Source organism: Daphnia carinata, chromosome 9, assembly GCF_022539665.2.
Source record: "Daphnia carinata strain CSIRO-1 chromosome 9, CSIRO_AGI_Dcar_HiC_V3, whole genome shotgun sequence".
NCBI lineage: Eukaryota > Metazoa > Arthropoda > Branchiopoda > Diplostraca > Daphniidae > Daphnia > Daphnia carinata.
In genome coordinates this window covers 2579048-2597972 of record NC_081339.1, presented here as the reverse complement: position 1 = coordinate 2597972, position 18925 = coordinate 2579048, and the positions used below count along the sequence as shown (strand labels likewise).

Below are 18925 nucleotides of genomic sequence, written 5' to 3'. Positions count from 1 at the left end.
TTATTAAAACAAACGACTGATCCAAAATTCCCCGCAGACCCCAAGATAAAAAGAAGGTTGAACTGGTGAAGCAGGTTTCTGGATAAAGGAATATTTTGTAAGCTGGGGATGAATAGCAGGAAATTCTCAACTTCGATCGATCGGTTACTCGTCACTTTTCACACTTGCAGAATACTTTATTAATTCTTTCTTCTTTACATGCATGATTTTGTGAATACGAAGATTCATTATTTTTGCTTGATCCCTAATACACCCGTTCGCAATTGAGCTTGATGCCTACTATACCCACATATTTCTTGCTCGCCGAATAATCAAAGACAAGGGTTTAAAAAATGCTAGTAATTTTTATTCTGGTGAAGCCCGTAAGGCATGAAATTAATAGCTGATATTAACAAGCAACGTGATGGAAATGAGCTCCAACGTGAATGACATTGTGCTGATTCGACTGCTTTGGCAGAACCCTCTAGTGCAATAGGATGAAAAGACAAAAAGTGCGTGATCATGTTTCCCGCCACGTACTGTAAGATGAAGCGAATGTGAAGGAAATCTATTTGTATCCGACTCTCCTCCACTTCATCGATGGAAATGGCTATTCACCAGATTACAAACCTGATGATGAAGACGAAATGAAGACAATAGTGTCATTGACTTGCTTAGTCTGCTCTACCCCTCGAGCACATTCTACAAGAACACTACAAGCTCGACCATCAAGCTCTTTGGTTTTGTAAGTATACAGTACTTACACTCGTAAACTTAAATTTATTGTAGCTTGTAATCGAACAAAATGAGCAAGAAATGAGTATTCTCTGCTGAACTGGGCAATAGCAATAGCTAAAGAAAGGATGGCACTTACCAAAACTAAGAAAAAAACAAAGAACTTTTTCCGCCGGATTCGTTCGACAACTGCTCCGGTAATAAGTGGCTGGACTACTAAAAAGAAGTCGCTAAGCTCGCCGAATACCGCGTTTGTCCTTGCGGTCGTTTCTTACAGTCTTAAACAACCCTGAGGCATCTTTCAATTCCCGTCATTAAACCATGTGGAATAATACCACCTTTTTAGAACGCGTTTGTAATTATACTATTAATGGGCTCACATCAATTGACACAGCCATTGCAATGCCCCTCTCTTCGCTACCCCATTACTTTAGACACATAGTTTAAAAAATTTTAAAAATCGACATGTGAGTCTGTTTCCGGTGGGAGGGGAGACTAGCAATATGGAACAGAACATGTGCAATACCGTGTGGCAAATGACACATGTGTGCCAGAAGGCGAAGAAATGTGTTTTTGTTTACTAAATTACTTCACCTTTTTTTATTACTATGTTAGTATTAGTAGGACAAATCATACCTATGACTTAATATCGCTATACGTTTTATTCACAATCTGGACCACATGCCCGTAAACGTCAGCACAAAAAGGTGGCCAGCCTTTTTTAAGTGTTTTTGATGCACCTGTTTCCCAGGTCGCATTCTAAGCATTCTTTGTTTTACCGATTTCGCAGTGGAGGCTACAGACTCAGTTTATAAACTTTGTGGACGTAACTTGTCCACTAAGTTTATGAACGTAAACTGAGAATATTTGAATCTTATTAGAATACCTTTAGAAGTTATTTAACAGTTAGAGAAATCCTATCGTGAGATCTGTTTACAGTACTCACGGTTTTCCTTTACGTAACGGCGATGAACTGGTAATCGCATTTTCAACCCTTATGTTTCGATATAAAATCCTCCAAGTTGATAGTGTGATTTTAGGAAAACCATATGCCAAAGCATCGTCATCCGAACCACGTAAGAATTTCTGTAAAGACAGTAGCCGATCATTTGGTTAGAGTTTTGTCTCCATGTACAGAATGGTTTAAAAACAATAATGGGTAAGTGTCGTAAGAGTAAACCTTTTTAGGTACGTATACACAAACTGCATTGTATAGACGTAGTCTTGTCATCTCTTCTTTATTTTGCTCGGTCGATTGGCAGTTATCAATAATATTATTCAACAGCATTTCCTTTTAAACATTCTCCCTTGTTAATGATTCGCCACGTTTGTTCACAAGTTTTAACTTGCCCGTAAGCTACATCCAGGGCTATGGTAACATAATATGTAAATATCCGTGAAAACTTGCCTAAACTGAGGTATGTACGTGATGAAGTCGTTAACATTAGCATATTTGAGACAGGGCTTGGTTATGAATTCAAAGAATATAATTCTTCCTTTTTGCTGAATCATGGGGTTTTGCCACGAGCTGAAGAACATTGAACGTTTAGTCAAAACTGGTTCGTCCAGGTTTGCGCCTGAATAATTAAAGTTCAACTAATTGATTAGTTTGACGTTTCCAAAACAAGAAATAGGTAAGATGACCTTTATGTCTCTTCCTGAAGACAGAGTATCCACTGCGAAATTCCATGTTTGGATTTATACCCTAACAAGGTTTGATGCCTGACAAATCGCCAATCCAGTTTTGCTGATGGAGAAGACGACAACACATTTGTCCTTGGCAAGCTTTTGCTCCGTTTCTGAAAAAGGGATTACATCATAATTTGCCTCACGGCACAAAGGAAGATAAGCAGAAGAAAAGAAGCGTAGTATGCGTCTGAACTCTTAAAGAACTCTCCGCGTAATCCGATATGCAAAATCCGGTTGAGCTATTCTCTGGGAAACCGGAGAACGCTGGTTCCACATACTTATAGATGGCCAAGACATGCAAATATCATGTTTTATTTGCAAAGAAAGAGTAATTCGTATTGGCTGATTTCCGCAAAGAATACGAGATTTAAGAAATCAAATAGTGCGGGTTGCTATGTGTCATTTCGAAAAATTTCAACTTTGCTTTAATGATATTACAAATGTCCCGAGCATATGCCATGAATGACGATCACAGAGCCATCAAAGCTTTTCCGCTATTGCGCAAAATTAACGTAACATTTTATGCCACCAAAACAATTTCCTAGCCCAAAATTGCGTACTTTGTTCTTTTATTTTATCAAAACCAAGAAACGATGCCAACATCTAATAATAATCTTTTTGTGTTATGTATAATTAAAATAACATTTTCCTGAAGATAAAGACAATATCTATTCTAAAAGGCGTGATCGGCTCTTGCTAAACTCGATTACCTTTGTTTCGCTTATCAAACTGCGTTGACGTTTGGCATTCCATTACTAGATTAGCTATTTCGCAACGGTTGATTACCACATCTGTCCGGTATGAGCTCATTGTACTGTATATAGAATCAGTTTAAATTATGGGTAAACTTAGTCACTGACGCAAGTGTAATAATGATAGTTCTTTAGATTGAAATCAAAGAATGATTTGAGATTTCGAGTCCCTATACTAGTAAATTCATTAAATTTGATATGAGACATAAATTAAGACTTGGCTATTCAATACTTGGCAGCATCTGCAATGGAGATTCAATTGAAGTTACGAAAGGTAGGTGACAAAGATGACGTGCAGTTAGAATTAAATTTTTTTTCCCCCGAAGCCATGATAATGGTCGTTTTGATCATTTTCGTGGTACTATTGTTAAACTTGTGTGAGATAATGAATTGAATGTTATTGCATACTTCATTTGATGTTACACAAATTGAACTTAAGTCCAGCCTAGCAGCGGTATTGTCTTTTCAATAGATTTCTATGCCATCTGCAAGGGAAATTTGGGACGACACAATGAGACAAGAACTTAGGAAGATCCAATCAGGTAGGCATACGAAGGACCGAAGTGGTCGACGAGGAACGAACACTTGAGAAAGAATGGAAATTAGAACAGCCTCGGAGAAAAATTAATTGTCCATGCCTATAGCAGATAAATGTAGACCCATTCAACTGTTTTCTCGAAATTGTTGGCAACGTTAACGATTTTATGCTCTTATTTTTCTTGGCTAGTCTCAACGGGTCATTCTATTTTCATCAGATTCCACGGCTCAGAAAAATATGTTATTCTAACTTAAATGATAGTGGTGATCATATTATCATGAATCCATTTTTTTTAGATGTCCGATGCACAAGCCACGGGCATAGGGCAATAATAGAAACGGCGTAAAAATGCAAGTGTGGGCATTGCATAGTAAAGCAAACAACTAATTCCTGCTAAGTCTATTAAAGTGCGCCCAATAGCCTAGCTTTAGAAACTATCATCAATGTTTTTACGAGAATTTCAATAACCGTCGTGAGATAGGAACGTAGGACCGAAAATAAACAAGCATTTTGAAACAGTGTCTGGGCGTTGTTTAACCCTAAATGAATTTTTAAACAAGTTGTGTACCTACTTTTATCATACAAAATGTTGCAATATTTGAACTTTTCGTTTTCAAGTGTTGGTGTTCTGGTGGTTTGGTAATGGAAACTGTTTTAGTATTTTTACCTTTTCCACAACTATGATGGAGGCCTTTAAAAAAGAATTCTCGAATGTCAAACAAGCAGAAGGAAAAACCCTGTCTGCTCAGTTCTCAGAAATGGGCTCGAGTGGCGATTAATCAACGAATCAACTAAACTGGATGTGTTGTTGTTTCTGGTTTTTAAAGTATATGCATGCAAAGATTGTATTGAAGCATGGTATTAAGAACACACAGAATATATTAACGATATTGTATGTGTATGTCAAATGGCGTTGTGTACACGAACAAGTATTAATAACATTCGAGAATCTCTGTTATAAATACTATGTTAAAACACACGTGTTCTGATTGATCATTCTAATATAATACTGATGAATTATTAGATAACTATGTATCAGTAGCAAATAATATTAATATTATATTGGAAATAAGTTATTCCACTTCTCTTTTTATCGCTGCATAGTGGCATCTAGCGTAAGCTTCAGAAACTTGATGCAATCAATGTCTGTGATCGATTATCAAAGCATGAGAGGCAGCCGACCAAAGAGCAAGTGACAGCACAGACGGCCGGTTTAAAAGATCTGGCCATTTGTGTATGGTCTTGTGTAAAAAAAGAGAGGTTTTTAAAGGGAAAACGAAGAATGAAATTTACCACCCTCTTTTTGTGTCTGATATTCTACCAGTTGCGGTTTTCAGAAACTGCCAGCGAAACAGCGGATGGTGCTAAGGGGAAAACTAGAACTGTATCAACTTTACTAAATGCCAAATGGAATGCAACACCGATAGCCTTGGAAATTGCGGAATTTTTGAATGACGAGGATCCGTCATATTTCTGGTCGTTTCTTGAAGATCTGTCTCTGAATACCAATGAGTATTATGAAAGTATGTTTTCAGTTATTGTTCATATTTATCATAATTTTTGCATAATAAAATTTATAATTTTGAACATTTCTTGATAGAAACTGACAAGGGCAAATATGAAGTTCTTGTGGATCTCTCACGAAAATACCTGTCTGAGGCTCAAGTGTCCCTCATGAAATTTTCATTAGGGTTGCATGTTTATTCTCCCAAACTTGAAATGTTTCAGCAAATTGCAATGGTACAAGGCGTGCCTGAGCAAAAATGTGAGGCAGTTGCCGAAATCAATGGTAAATTGACATGTGATCCAAGTCTTATTAAAGCATTGCTGAATGAAAAGCCAAAGTAAGTTTGTTCTGTACCTTAACAGTAGTAGTTCCAATTCATGCTGTTTATATTTCATCTAGGAGTCCAGAATTGTACAAGCTGGATCACCAATATCCTGGTAAAATGTCGAAGAATAGACCAGTAGTCATTCTTTATGGTGAGATAGGGTCCAAAATATTGACAGAGTTCCACCATACACTCAAACCACTGTCAGTGTCAGGAGAAATCATATACATCATGAGGCACTATATAAGTGACCGCAAAGGAACTAAAATTAGGCTCTCTGGTAACTATTAAATCCTTAGCCTTGTTATAACAGCTTAGTAAAAATGACTCCTCTTAAAAGGATACGGTGTTGAACTTCAAATAAAATCAACCGAATACAAGGCGCAAGACGATACTAAAGTCACTGCAGAGCAAAGCGGAGCTCCAGGCGATGAAGGAGCAAGCCAACAAGTTGAAGATGAAGACGTCGATATTGAAGGCTTCCTATTCAGTAAGCTGAAAGTACTCAATCCAGACCTGGCCCCTAAACTGGACAAATTAAAACAAGCGCTGCTAGACGAGTCCCAAGAACTGGCACCTCTTAAAGTATGGCAACTACAAGAACTCAGTTTGCAAGCCGCTGAACGCATCCTTAGTGCTGCTAAAGACGAATCTCTCAAAATTATGGCACAACTAGCACAGAACTTTCCTCTATTGGCACGTTCTTTAGTCCGTACCACTGTTCGACCAGCGCTAAAAGCGGAAATTAAACGCAATCAACAGGTCAGCAAATTTGATCGAAACCATTTTTATGACTGATAATTATTGATTCTGTATGATTAATTTCCTAGAGGTTCGCCAATGATTTGAGTCTTCAACCATCTGAAGCTGCGCTTTTTATCAATGGTCAACACTTTAGTGTTGACACGATGGATATGTTCACGCTGTTTGAACAATTGAGAGAAGAAGTCAAACTTGTAGAGGGACTACACAAAATTGGTGTTCCATCCCAATACGTCAGTTCTTTGCTATCTTTGGATCTGAGCCCACCGTCGCGCCAATACGCTGTTGACATTCGAGACAGCGCCGTGTTATTCGTGAATGACATAGAAAAGGATCCGCAATATAAACGCTGGAGTCCCAACATTCAAGATCTATTACGGCCTAGTTATCCAGGAGCCCTGCGAAGTATCCGACGAAACATGTACAACCTGGTTCTGGTTGTGGATCCTTTGCTTGATGAAGCTCGTTCACTTATTAAATTGGCAGAATCTTTTGTTGTTCACAATGCCCCTCTACGTGTTGGCCTAGTTATGGCCGTCAATTCAGACCCGAAACTCTCGGGACGCGATGATCCAGGGGTAGCCATTCTCAATGCATTTAACTACGTAGCTCAACGCACCCACGCTACGGACGGATTGAGTTTTATTACGGACTTATTCGCCGTCGTAGACGATAAAAGCATCACAGTAGATGACGTTGGGAAGTTATTGAAGAAAAAGTTTAGCGCCGACTTGGAAGAGGTCCTTGGAGAAGACTCAGACTATGACGTTGGCCGGCAATTGACCAAAGATTTCCTCCGCCGCACAGGATTCAGAAAGTATAGATTTGTTTCAGTATTTAAATTGTACATGTACTAAAAAGAAATTCTCAGATTGCCGCAAGTACTCCTGAACGGCGTTGCCCTTGACGAAAATTCATTAAATGCCGATGAATTTGAAGAGGCTGTGCTAACAGAACTCATGCGACAGACTTCCTCGCTGCAAAAGGCACTATTCCGAGGTAACATTTTGTTTCGTATTTTGAAATCAAGTTTATGATGGTTTTTTTTTTTTTGCCTTCAACTTCTATAAGGTGAAATGAAAGAGGACGATAATGTAATTGATTTCTTGATGGGGCAGCCAAATGTAATGCCTCGCCTAAACGATCGCGTCTTATCAATGTCGACCAAATATTTGGATATGACTGGTGTTGTGGAAAGTGGAATCAGAGATCTCAGTTCTTTGTCATCTCATCAGCTTATTGCCGCCTTCACTGATTCGATAGCCTATGTATCGTCAAACACCAAAGCATTGACGCCCATTACTCTTTGGCTTGTGACGGATGTCACTCAATCGGCTGGCCGAGAGCTGGTTCAAAACGCTTTGGAATATGTGCAAAATTCGAGGTTGATCCGCCTCAGCTTGGTTCATAACCTGCAGACGTTGTCGGATCCTGCCAGCCACTATATCGATACTATCAATGCTGCCTTGACGTCTAATGACATGAAATTACTCAACAAACTGCTGAAAACTGAAAATGCTGAAGCTTTCATCATGGGAACTAAAACCGCTTCTGAGTTTGGAGTGGAGCCAACGCAGAAAAGTTCTTTCGGTTTAAAATTGCACGAGCTCGTTGCTGGGCGCGTTCTCGAATTCCAACCTGGACAACGTGGTTTGATTGCAAACGGGCGTGTTATTGGTAAAAGAATTTGCATACGTTTCCTACAAAATTTTTTATGTTATCAAACAAACTTTATTCATATTTTTCCTGGTAGGACCATTTGATGACGATGAGGATTTTAGCTCTGATGACGTAGCTTTGTTAGAAAAACATACTATGTCAACTTCCGGCGAAAAGATTCTTCAGTTCACACAAGACCTTCCACAGCTTCACAGCAGTGACCTTATGATGAAAGTAGCAGGTCTGCTCATGTCCAGCGCATCCGGAACGACACCCAAGACTCGTCATAACATTGACGAGCGCGGAAGCGAGTTAAGTTTGCTCCATTTCCCACCAAAAATGAGCGATTCCCCATTCATTGACATCACTGCAGTCGTAGATCCGCTTTCCCTCGGGGCTCAAAAATTGGCTCCCTTGCTGCTTGTTTTACAAGAGGTAAAAGTTACGTTAGTCATTAGTCGAATGAAGAAGTAATTCGCTAGTATGATGGCTGTTATTACAGGTGCTGAATTGCCGCGTTAGGGTCTTCATGAATTGCGTAGAGAAAAACAGCGAAATGCCGTTGAAAAGCTTCTATCGTTTGGTGCTCGAACCAGACCTCATGTTTGGGGCTGATGAACGCCAGCTGGCTGGCCCTATAGCTAAATTCGGTATCCTACCCGTCGGCGCTTTGCTTACTCAGGGTATGCAGGTCCCTGATAATTGGTTGGTTGAATCTGTTTGGAGCCCTTACGATTTGGACAACATTCGGCTGCGCGATGTCGAAACTGATGTACACAGCGAATACGAGTTGGAACATTTGATCTTGGAGGGTCATTGTTTCGATTCCCATTCAGGCTCACCTCCACGAGGCCTACAGCTAACGCTGGGCACACCTGTTGATCCTTTGATGGTCGATACGATTGTTATGGCCAACTTAGGTTATTTGCAGCTGAAGGCCAATCCAGGCTCGTGGATATTGCGGCTTCGAGAAGGCCGCTCAAGCGAAATCTACGATATCGTTTCTCACGAAGGAACTGACACACCAAGTTCCGGTGGCAGTGGGGACATCCATGTGCTAATCAGCTCATTTAAATCCCACGTCCTTAAGTTAAAGGTGGCCAAGAAGTCGGGCAAACAACAAATGGACTTGCTCTCGTCTGATGATGAAGAAAATGGCGGTTTATGGAACTCGATCACTAGCACCTTTTCTTCCAAATCGAATGATGATGACGAAGATAAGCTCAACATCTTTTCTTTGGCGTCTGGACATCTCTACGAGCGTTTCATCCGCATTATGATGCTTAGTGTATTAAAGCACACCAAGACGCCCGTCAAGTTCTGGTTCCTCAAGCAATACCTCTCACCAACCCTGAAAGATTTCTTACCGCACATGGCTGCCCAGTACGGATTTGAATATGAGCTCGTTCAGTACAAATGGCCTCGCTGGCTCCACCAACAGAAGGAAAAACAACGTATCATCTGGGGATACAAAATTCTTTTCCTCGACGTCCTCTTCCCACTTTCTGTCAAGAAAATGTACGAATAATTTTATAAATTCTTCTTATCCAGTCTTCAGTAAATTGACCATCGTCGTTTTATCAAACAGTATTTTCGTCGATGCTGATCAGATCGTCCGTGCTGATTTGAAAGAATTGAGAGATCTTGATTTGGGCGGAGCACCCTACGGTTATACGCCGTTCTGTGATAGCCGCCGCGAGATGGACGGGTTCCGCTTTTGGAAATCTGGCTACTGGAGAAACCATCTGCAAGGTAAATGCGTGACGAAATTGTTTGTATGAATAAGTTTTTTTTAATGAATTCATCAATTTTGATTTCTCTTTTTTCAAAATAAAGGACGCAAGTACCACATTTCTGCCTTGTACGTCGTCGACCTGAAACGATTCCGGAAAATCGCTGCGGGAGACAGACTGAGAGGGCAGTACCAAGCGCTGAGTCAGGATCCCAACAGTTTGTCCAATCTGGATCAAGATCTACCCAACAACATGATCCACCAAGTGCCAATCAAGTCCCTACCGCAAGAATGGCTGTGGTGCGAGACTTGGTGCGACGACACGTCGAAGCGCAAGGCCAAGACAATCGATCTGTGCAATAATCCGCAGACGAAAGAGGCGAAATTGGATGCTGCCGTGCGCATCGTAGCCGAATGGAACGATTACGACACGGAGATCAAGATGATCCAAGAGGAACTCGCCCGCAATCGGACGGAACAGCAGCGCCAACACGATCCTTCCGAGTTCTAAATGAATAAATTTCCTCTTATTCATACCCAGGGTTTCCCGAGTCATGGAAAACAGTGACCCATTGTCTGGCTTGTACATGTGAGAAATGTCATGGCGCTAATAAGACGAACTAACAAGGTTTTTCTTATTTCTTTCGTTCCGTCTTCACTACCTCAAACAAGGATGAAGTCACACGGAGAGCATACAATCGGAAGGGAGGGTCGCTTTATTTCTATCTTGTTTCTCTCGTTTTGACTCGCACCTTCAGGTATCATTTAGCACCAGGCACGAGGTGTACACGAGCCCATTCACGATGTTTGCTCGCTCTAAGTCATTTTTGTCCGTATTTTCAATCTAGTTCTTTTCTCCTTCTTTGTCTTCTCGTTTCATTTATTGTTTCTTTTTTTGGTTGGGTTAATTGCATAGTCTCTGCTTGCTTTGTATGAGCGATGTGAGAACGACGTGGGCAAGGGCGGAACCGATGTGATTGATCGATCTCGTTTTCACAAGAACTTCTCGTACACTATTCCGAGGAAAAACAATTCGAGTGAACAGGTGGGCTGCTCGGTGTGCGGCAATCTTTGTTCCGGCCACCAAAACCACACCGTTCTCTTCTGTTTGTTCCCTCACAGAAAAAGGCAAAGAAGAGGTTGAAAGTTACAAGAGGCCTCTCAGTCAGACTCGATCCGCCATCAAAGCATCGTTTCAGTGTTGCGTTTTTATTTCCCCTTTCTTCGACCGGCTCCGAATGATCAACACTCGATTCGATTGATACATCGTTTTGTTGGTCATGGATGGCCGTACATTGATTTGGCAACTAGTTGTTTGCCTACTGGTAGTCATACCACCTTCGGCTGCTTCCATCAACTGGATGTAAGTGCCTTTTGTTCTCCTGGATTACCATTCGCGTCTAATTTTCATTATAATTCACGTATTCCGTGGTTGCGAAAGAGGTTTACACAGACACTGGGACATTGGTATTTGGAATTGGACTTCCCTAAATACCAGTCGGTACACAAGCAATGTCAAATCAACTTGCTGGGCAGCTGCACGTCAGAAACTGTTGACAAAAGAGCAAGTGAAAATATGCTTGCAGCAGCCTGCATTGATGCTCTCCGTTTGGGAGGCGGGCCAGTCCGGCAGCCAGGCCTGTCGACAAGCCTTTGCCGACCGCAGGTGGAATTGTAGCTCGGTCGATTTCCTTCCGCGCAAAACACCCGATCTGTCCCGAGGTTAGATATCGTAATTCTTTCAAAATAGCATTTTCTAAACTTTGATTTATCGCCTGCTTTTCGTCAGGTACGAGAGAGCAAGCTTGGGTGTATGCACTAGCTTCAGCCGCATTGACTCGTATCGTTGCACGTGGATGTTCCGCCGGTATTTTCAAGCATTGCGCATGCGGATCGTTCCCGCGCCATCCACCGGATGGCCAATTCAAATGGGGTGGTTGTGGTGATGACATCAAATATGGTAACAACAAAGAATTTGTTGAATTGGCCGCCGATATCATCAATTTTTCGATTTTAACTTGAAGCTAAACATTTCACGAAAACATTTACTGATGCACCTTTGAAGCGAGCGAATCGCAAGTCGGATGTCACTTTTTCGCGCGCCTCTGACGAGAGCAGTTCTCCCTATGGTCAGTTGGATTCCTCTTCTACCGTACAACAATGGAAACAGCCTCATGTAATTTCAGCAATCAACATGCATAACAACCGCGTCGGACGTAAAGTATTGCCTACAAATCGGACTACTGTTTGACTTGCGCTAGATTTATTACATTTTTGTCTAATTATGAACAGGTGGCTGAACAAAGTCTACACACGCAATGCAAGTGCCACGGCGTTTCTGGTGAAAATCACTTTTTAATTATCTTAATGTCACGTTTTAGTTTGGTTCTCTGAACTCAAAACATTATCTTTTGATTCCGCCTACATGAAACAGGTTCGTGCCAGATCAAAACCTGTTGGCGGTCACTTCCACCAATAGGCGAAATCGCCAATCGGATGAAAGTATGGTGATAATCATATGTCTATTAAAGAACTCGAGCATAATGCTAATTAAAATTTCTATGGAAACAGACATTGTATGGATTGGCAGTGGAAGTAACACCCCGACGGCCGAACGACATGCGACGGCGAAGTGCCGTTGCTTCCGGACGTTTGGCTGTTTTAACAGCCATCCAACATCATCATCCTCAAGCACCCCCAGTTATGATGGCCTCTACTGCTGTCCGAGATGGTGGTTTCAGCGAGCATGATCTCATCTACATTACCAAATCACCTGATTTTTGCCGACCAGACAAAAAATCTGGCAGTTTGGGTACCTCCGGCCGAACGTGCAACGCTACCCTGGAAAATAGCAGCGGGAGTTGCGCTTCGTTATGTTGTGGTCGTGGTTACTTCAAAGTTTTCCGCCAGCAAGTCGAGCGTTGCAACTGCAAATACATTTGGTGCTGCACGGTAATTGCAATTTTTTTTTAGCTACGTTTCGATGAGGATCACTAAACAAAAGTCTCACTTTGTAATTTTTTATGTTTTGCCTGGATACAATCAGCAGGTTCGCTGTCAAACATGTCGACGTCAAGTTGAAGTACACGTTTGCAAGTAGCATGGCTAAATATCATCTTCAACGAATCCTAAAATATTTACCTTAAAATTCTTCTACAGTATTTTCTTTTTCATTCTAATATGAGTTCGTCAATCCATTTTTGTGTAGTCTATGCTCTTAAAGAGTTTATTTGAATAGTGTAATGTTCAAGTACATCAGAACTAAACTGATTAACTCCAATTTTTAGTTACACACCACAGTATGAATTGTGAGGTCACTATTTGTTTCAATTTTCTCCAGGTTTGTCAACAAAGTTTTTGAGATTTCGAACCAAAAGTTTGTACATGCAAATAAGATAGTTGAACATATGCTGTTTTATTACAACAATTTGTTTTTACAGAAAGCTTATTTTGTTTTAACTTTGTGAAGTACAAATAACCCTTATTCCTTAAATGTAACATATATCCATGAAATATATTTTGTAGTTTCCTAACACTAAGACGTCGACCTTTTTTGGAATTAAGATCGTCATTGGAAACGCCAATACATACCAAAATGAAAGAACATTGGCTCATTTTTTCCATTAAGGCGAAGGAAAATTGTTTTATCATAAATTACCAATTACACTCGAAAAACACTATTGTTCACAAAGATGTGAACTACTTCAACCATTCCGTGCCGTTGCATATCAACAACATTTTGATCTAAATTTGGGGTTTAGAGAGGCCGCCGTAGACTGCTGAAGTAGGCGACAGAAGATGGCGTATTTTAAGAGGGAAATTTGAATATTAAGCACTTTCAGAGTTTATATTATTATTTCTACAGTGCTCCTATTACGTACACCTAGAAGCAAATGAAAATTAGTTTTAGCTCTTTAAATAAATTTTAGAAAAATAGCCAAAGGGCTGATTGCTCTTGAAGCGGTGACTAGGGGGTTTTGTTATCGCGACCTTGAAGTCAATCGTAGCTTGGTATGTTGTTTTGTTTAAGATTTAATGCCTTTGTTCAAACAGTTGTCACGTCCGTTTGTTCGAGAAAGATTGGCTTTTTAAGTTCAGTTTTATTCTTATTGATGAGTGCCTTACATTCAAACCTAAAAACACCTTAAAAGTTGTTGCTTGTTGCCACTAGTCAAATGTCTTGTTTCATGAAAATCTCCAGAAGCAAATGGTTTTACCATTTGAAACCCCAAAATTCTAGTTTGACATGTATGAGTTCTTTTGGCTCTCCATTTAGGCTCTTTTCTGAAAGGCATATATGTTTATTGTATTCAAAGATGTAATAGCTATATGATGTAGGTACTTACTTTTTTCCTTAGGAATGATAACAAAAAGAAATATGAATACAGCTATGTGTGTGGGCCTGGAACTACTCCTTTATTAGGAAAAACAATTGGTCAGCTATTAGAAAGTGCATCTCACAGGCATGGCGACAGTGAAGCTGTTATAGTTGTTCATCAAAAGATCCGAAAGACATACCAGCAACTACTTCACGATGTAAGATAGCTATTGTATGATAATAATAACTCTGGATATAAAGCCTATTGATGTTTTATTAGGCAGATCAATTAGCAGCAGGATTTGTTTCATTAAAGCTACAGCGTGGAGATAGAATTGGCATATGGGGGCCTAACTCATACGAATGGGCTTTGACTCAATGGGCAGCAGCAAGAGCAGGCCTTATTCTAGTTAGTACTTTTAATATATTTCACGATGTAAGAAAACATAACCATTACATGTTCATCCATTCCAGGTAAATGTAAATCCATCTTACCAGCCAATGGAGTTAAAATATGCCTTAAACAAAGTCGGCATTAAAGCCCTTGTAGCTGCTGAGTCATTCAAAAATCGCGACTATTATTCGATCTTGAATGAGGCTGTGCCTCAAATTAAAGAAACAAATGAGAGGAGTTTCATCAGCAGCAGCGAGGTCCCGTCTCTTCGAAGTGTCATTATGATCTCTGATAACATCGTCAAGTAAAACCGGATGAATTGTGGGTAATTTCTTTTATCACTATGCACTTTGTATTTGCATTAAGCAGGGGAACATGGCGCTTCCAAGACGTCATGGAATTAGGAGGCAACAATGAGTTAAAAGAAATTCATGGAATCCAAAGAAAAATTCAGTTTGACGAACCAGCAAACATCCAATTTACTTCGGTAAACCCTAAAGACGATAAATGATATAACTGGGCAACGTAAGTCAGACCTATCCTCAACCTTAGGGCACTACTGGTAATCCTAAAGGAGCTACATTGACGCATCATAACATAGTCAATAACGGATACCTAATGGGCTTACGAACGGGCTATCATCTAAAGGTATCAATAACATTTTATTTCTAATCGTAACCATGTGATATCTTTTTTTTTTTGATAGGTCCATCGCTTATGTCTTCCTGTACCACTCTATCACTGCTTTGGCTGTGTTATGGGAGTACTTAGCGCAGTGAGCCACGGTGGAAGTTACGTTCTCTCCAGTCCCGCTTTCAGCGCAAGAGAAGCTGTCAAAGCTGTGGAACAGGAGCGGTAATGAATACGAAAAGTGGATTGGACCGTCTAAATTCTAAACCCACTTAACTTTAGATGCACTTCACTATACGGTACGCCCACCATGTTTGTAGACATACTAAATCTACCCGAACTGAAAAGCTACGACATTACTAGCCTCTCAACAGGATATATGGCCGGCGCACCTTGTCCGCAATCGATTGTCAAGGCCGTGGTTCATGATCTACACATGAAAGACTTTGTGGTAGTGTTTCTTCCTGAAATACCAGCTTTTCACTTGAAAAATGACTAATGGCCTCGTAAAATATTTAGGTGGCATATGGTATGACAGAAACCAGCCCAGTGACTTTCTCTGGATACTCTAGCGACCCTTTGGAAGTCCGGCATTCAACCATCGGCTTTCCTAGTGACTACACTGAGGTAAAAGGGATTTTTTTAGATAATCATTGTCTAAATTTTAGATGAAGCTACAGTACATTATTATATAGGTAAAGGTAGTTAACGAGCAAGGAGAAATCGTCCCTGTTAATACGCCAGGAGAGCTGTGCACGCGAGGGTATTCAACTATGTTGAAATACTGGGATGACGAGGAGAAAACAAAGGAAACTATTTCGCCTGATCGTTGGTTACGTACTGGGCAAGTAGTTTAATTCTTGTGCTACCAAAAATACATCAAATTGCTAATGTTCTTTTTTAAAGTGATATTGCTGTCATTGACGAGAATGGCTATGGGCAAATCGTTGGTAGGGCAAAAGATATGCTTATAAGAGGCGGTAAAACAAATAAAGTTTTAAAATTTGTTATATTAAATTAAACATGTTAAATTTGTGTAACCAAATTTTTTACTTAGGAGAGAATATTTATCCCCGTGAGATTGAGGAGTTACTTCATACCCATCCAGCAGTTGCCGAAGCTCACGTGACATAGTTTATTAAATTCTGCATTAATTATTACCTTTTATCGCATGTCGTGCATTCACGTAGGTAATTGGTGTTCCAGACGTAAGACTAGGTGAAGAAGTTTGCGCGTGGGTGCGTCTACGACCCAACTGCGCAGTAACCGAAAATGATGTTCGAAATTTTTGTCGCGAAAACGTATAAAACGAGAAAAATTATGAAATAACTCATACGTACTCAGTTTTTACGAACATGAAACGATTGATCTCTTATTTTCCAGGTTGCCTACTTCAAGATACCAAAGTACATATTATTCCGAGAAGATTTTCCAAAAACCGTTACAGGGAAAATTCAAAAATTCCGAATGCGTGAAATAACTGTCAGTGAACTGAACATAGATTCATAGTGCCTATTAATGGGAGATTTTATACAACTAATACAAAAAGAATTTTTATCTTACTATTGTGAATGTGCAAACTGCTAGAATCATTCCTAGATTTTTTTTTAGCTCCTTTCGTGAGGAAATATTTTTGCAATCGTTTTTCCTCGTTCCACTAGCCGTTTATGGGAGAAAGGGTACCACACCAGTTTCTTCTAAATTGGCCGCTTAGCAACAAACAGCTCTCAGCTGTTTTCATGACGTCATCAGATCCTCAAAACGAAAAGCTCAGCTTAAATCTCTAGCATACTCCGTGTATACATCTCGAGATAATAGAATAGTTTTATCTCTCGAACTCGCCTTCGACAGCTTCCAGCTGAATTGGTAATTTCTCGAGAGTCCGTGGAGACCCTTGGACAAGGTCATTTTGCAAAGTTTCACATTTAGTCAATTCGACAATCAAATAAACGTTAAGCCTCCTAACCCATATTGGTTTGGAAACTCTTATTGCACAGTAACAAATATATTATGTTAACTTATATAAATGGATGACAGCAATAGTTCTCTTGGCTCAAGTAATGAAGAAAATGTTGTCCTTGAAAACAGACCAACAAAAAAGATTTGTGGAGTGTGTGGTGATAGAGCGAAAAGCTATCACTTTGGTGGATTGTGTTGTGAATCCTGCAAGGCATTTTTTAGAAGAGCCATGCAGAATGATTCGTTCAAGTCATTCTTTTGTGTACATGGCCAAACATGTATCATAAACAAGGAAAATAGAAGATCCTGCCAAAAATGTAGAATTCAAAAATGTTTCCGAATAGGAATGGATAAAGGTAAGTAAGCTCATTGTACAAACATATGTGTTATAGGTTATCAAAACCAATCTTCTATAATCTCATAGGATGGCTCCGTACTGAAGAAGAAAATGTGAAAATGAGAGAGGCCAAGCTAGTCAATAGTAAACCTGCCAAGCAGCAAAGCACCGATATGATTGTGGAAGAAAATAATCCCCAAACTAATGCAACACTACAAGCCAGTTCAGTTTACGAACCAAGCTTTGAAGACATCAATGTATATCTCAGCCCTGAAGATGTGAAGTTTTTAGAGAACATAGTTGATGATTATTGGAAAGCTTACAGGTAGTATTTGTTTGCTTATTATGTGATACCTGTACTATTAATTTCCTCTTATTTTTTTCATGAAAAATAAGGCAAGTACCTTTTGGAACAGAAGTAACGCAGAACAGTACGCCGCGAACTGGCCTGCAAGTAATTAGCATGTTCACAACAGGTATTCGACGATGGGCTGCCTTTGCGCGCTCGCTTAGCGAGTTCTCTTCGCTCTGTCGGCAGGATCAGGCAAACATTCTGCAGGCTGCCGTAATGCAATTGTCTATTCTACGTGCAGTTGCGTCTTTTCGTATGTCTGAGAAGGAATGGCGAATCAATACCCCCGTCAACGAGTTTACACCGTCTTTAAGCCTGGAAGATGTCCAGCGCCTTCTCACCCCTCAGTTGGCTGACATGCACCTGACGTTTATCTCGTCCATGCATAAGTTCAAAGTCGACGAGCCGACTATCATGCTTTTGAGTCTCATAACGATGTTTACGCCCGATCGAGCAGATCTTGTTGCTCGTGAATCCATTGCAAAAACCCAAGAACAATATATTTTACTTCTAGAGCGATACTGCAATTGGAAATACGGACCTGCTGATAAAGGACGGTAAATAAATGGGAAACATTCTAAACAAATCAGTGTGTGTTATTAAAACAACCCTTTAAAATCGTAGGACCTTTGCCAATTTGCTGGCCAAAATGAGCGATTTGCGGGAGTTGAGCGACGTGCACAGCGATCACCAAGTGCGTTTTGCCAACCAAGACCTTCATAAACTATATCAGGAGATTGACACTGAGCCACGCCCACACCTGAACATGGACCTGAATAACACGAATCATTTTCTCAGTGCGATGGAGTTTAGTATCCTTAAGACGCATCATACACTTCCAAAACCGGAACCCGTCGCCGATCCTACCTACCGAGAACTGGAGAAAATCGAAGAAATGTGTGCTGTGTTAGAAGATCAGCAGAATTTGACGGCGGATACTGAAAGTCAACAAATGGAAACAGATAACCCAATTTAAATATTTTAGTACTAAAGATGTAAATCACCGAAATACTATGTGAATAACCCGGTGCCAACATTATTCGTGATATGCTTCCCGGGAGTATGCATAAACACGCATATACCAGTGAACGATTTCCAGTGGAACTAGAACTGTCAATTCTTTCATTGGTATTTAACTGTTTAATGTCAAATCAAACATGTGTATTATGGTTATTCGGGACTTATTTTGTAGTTTGATGACCATAAAAAATATTACTCTATTTTTCCTGTTGCCTTTTTTTTCCTTTTAGGTTTCAT

At 40.2% G+C, this 18925-nt stretch overlaps 4 protein-coding genes and 1 long non-coding RNA gene across 6 annotated transcripts; 4 read left to right on the top strand and 1 right to left on the bottom strand.

Annotated features, from left to right (window-relative positions):
* Positions 1 to 4853: 4853 nt before the first annotated feature.
* On the top strand, positions 4854 to 10309 carry LOC130688386 (UDP-glucose:glycoprotein glucosyltransferase 1-like). The gene is made up of 11 exons (XM_057511362.2): positions 4854 to 5216; positions 5294 to 5537; positions 5600 to 5805; positions 5866 to 6287; positions 6356 to 7104; positions 7159 to 7286; positions 7359 to 7964; positions 8041 to 8381; positions 8449 to 9464; positions 9535 to 9698; positions 9783 to 10309. Exons 1-11 carry the CDS (start codon positions 4976 to 4978, stop codon positions 10187 to 10189), a joined length of 4524 nt encoding a protein of 1507 aa, XP_057367345.1. The 5' UTR covers positions 4854 to 4975; the 3' UTR covers positions 10190 to 10309.
* Positions 10310 to 10458: 149 nt separating this feature from the next.
* LOC130688399 (protein Wnt-11b-2-like) lies at positions 10459 to 12987 on the top strand. 2 transcript variants are annotated; one of them, XM_057511380.2, is made up of 8 exons: positions 10459 to 11041; positions 11120 to 11400; positions 11468 to 11638; positions 11703 to 11899; positions 11971 to 12019; positions 12113 to 12180; positions 12250 to 12630; positions 12728 to 12987. In XM_057511380.2, exons 1-8 carry the CDS (start codon positions 10959 to 10961, stop codon positions 12776 to 12778), a joined length of 1281 nt encoding a protein of 426 aa, XP_057367363.1. In that variant the 5' UTR covers positions 10459 to 10958; the 3' UTR covers positions 12779 to 12987. The 2 variants fall into 2 exon arrangements, with proteins under 2 accessions (XP_057367363.1, XP_057367362.1); XM_057511379.2 differs by having other exon boundaries at positions 12725 to 12987.
* A 750-nt stretch (positions 12988 to 13737) lies between these two features.
* LOC130688388 (medium-chain acyl-CoA ligase ACSF2, mitochondrial-like) lies at positions 13738 to 16582 on the top strand. Its single transcript, XM_057511365.2, has 14 exons — positions 13738 to 13969; positions 14037 to 14214; positions 14277 to 14405; positions 14471 to 14694; positions 14760 to 14877; positions 14943 to 15038; positions 15097 to 15245; positions 15303 to 15471; positions 15540 to 15647; positions 15716 to 15864; positions 15927 to 16000; positions 16078 to 16145; positions 16211 to 16321; positions 16404 to 16582. Exons 1-14 carry the CDS (start codon positions 13854 to 13856, stop codon positions 16527 to 16529), a joined length of 1815 nt encoding a protein of 604 aa, XP_057367348.1. The 5' UTR covers positions 13738 to 13853; the 3' UTR covers positions 16530 to 16582.
* On the bottom strand, positions 15835 to 16717 carry LOC130688416 (uncharacterized). Its single transcript, XR_009000441.2, has 2 exons — positions 16584 to 16717; positions 15835 to 16511 (listed from the first exon to the last, which is right to left on the bottom strand). It is a non-coding gene; the product is annotated as an uncharacterized LOC130688416 (long non-coding RNA).
* Positions 16704 to 18888, top strand: LOC130688398 (thyroid hormone receptor beta-A-like). Its single transcript, XM_057511378.2, has 4 exons — positions 16704 to 17335; positions 17404 to 17641; positions 17713 to 18225; positions 18293 to 18888. The coding sequence occupies exons 1-4, from the start codon at positions 17047 to 17049 to the stop codon at positions 18642 to 18644; spliced, it is 1392 nt and encodes a 463-aa protein (XP_057367361.1). The 5' UTR covers positions 16704 to 17046; the 3' UTR covers positions 18645 to 18888.
* Positions 18889 to 18925: the final 37 nt, after the last annotated feature.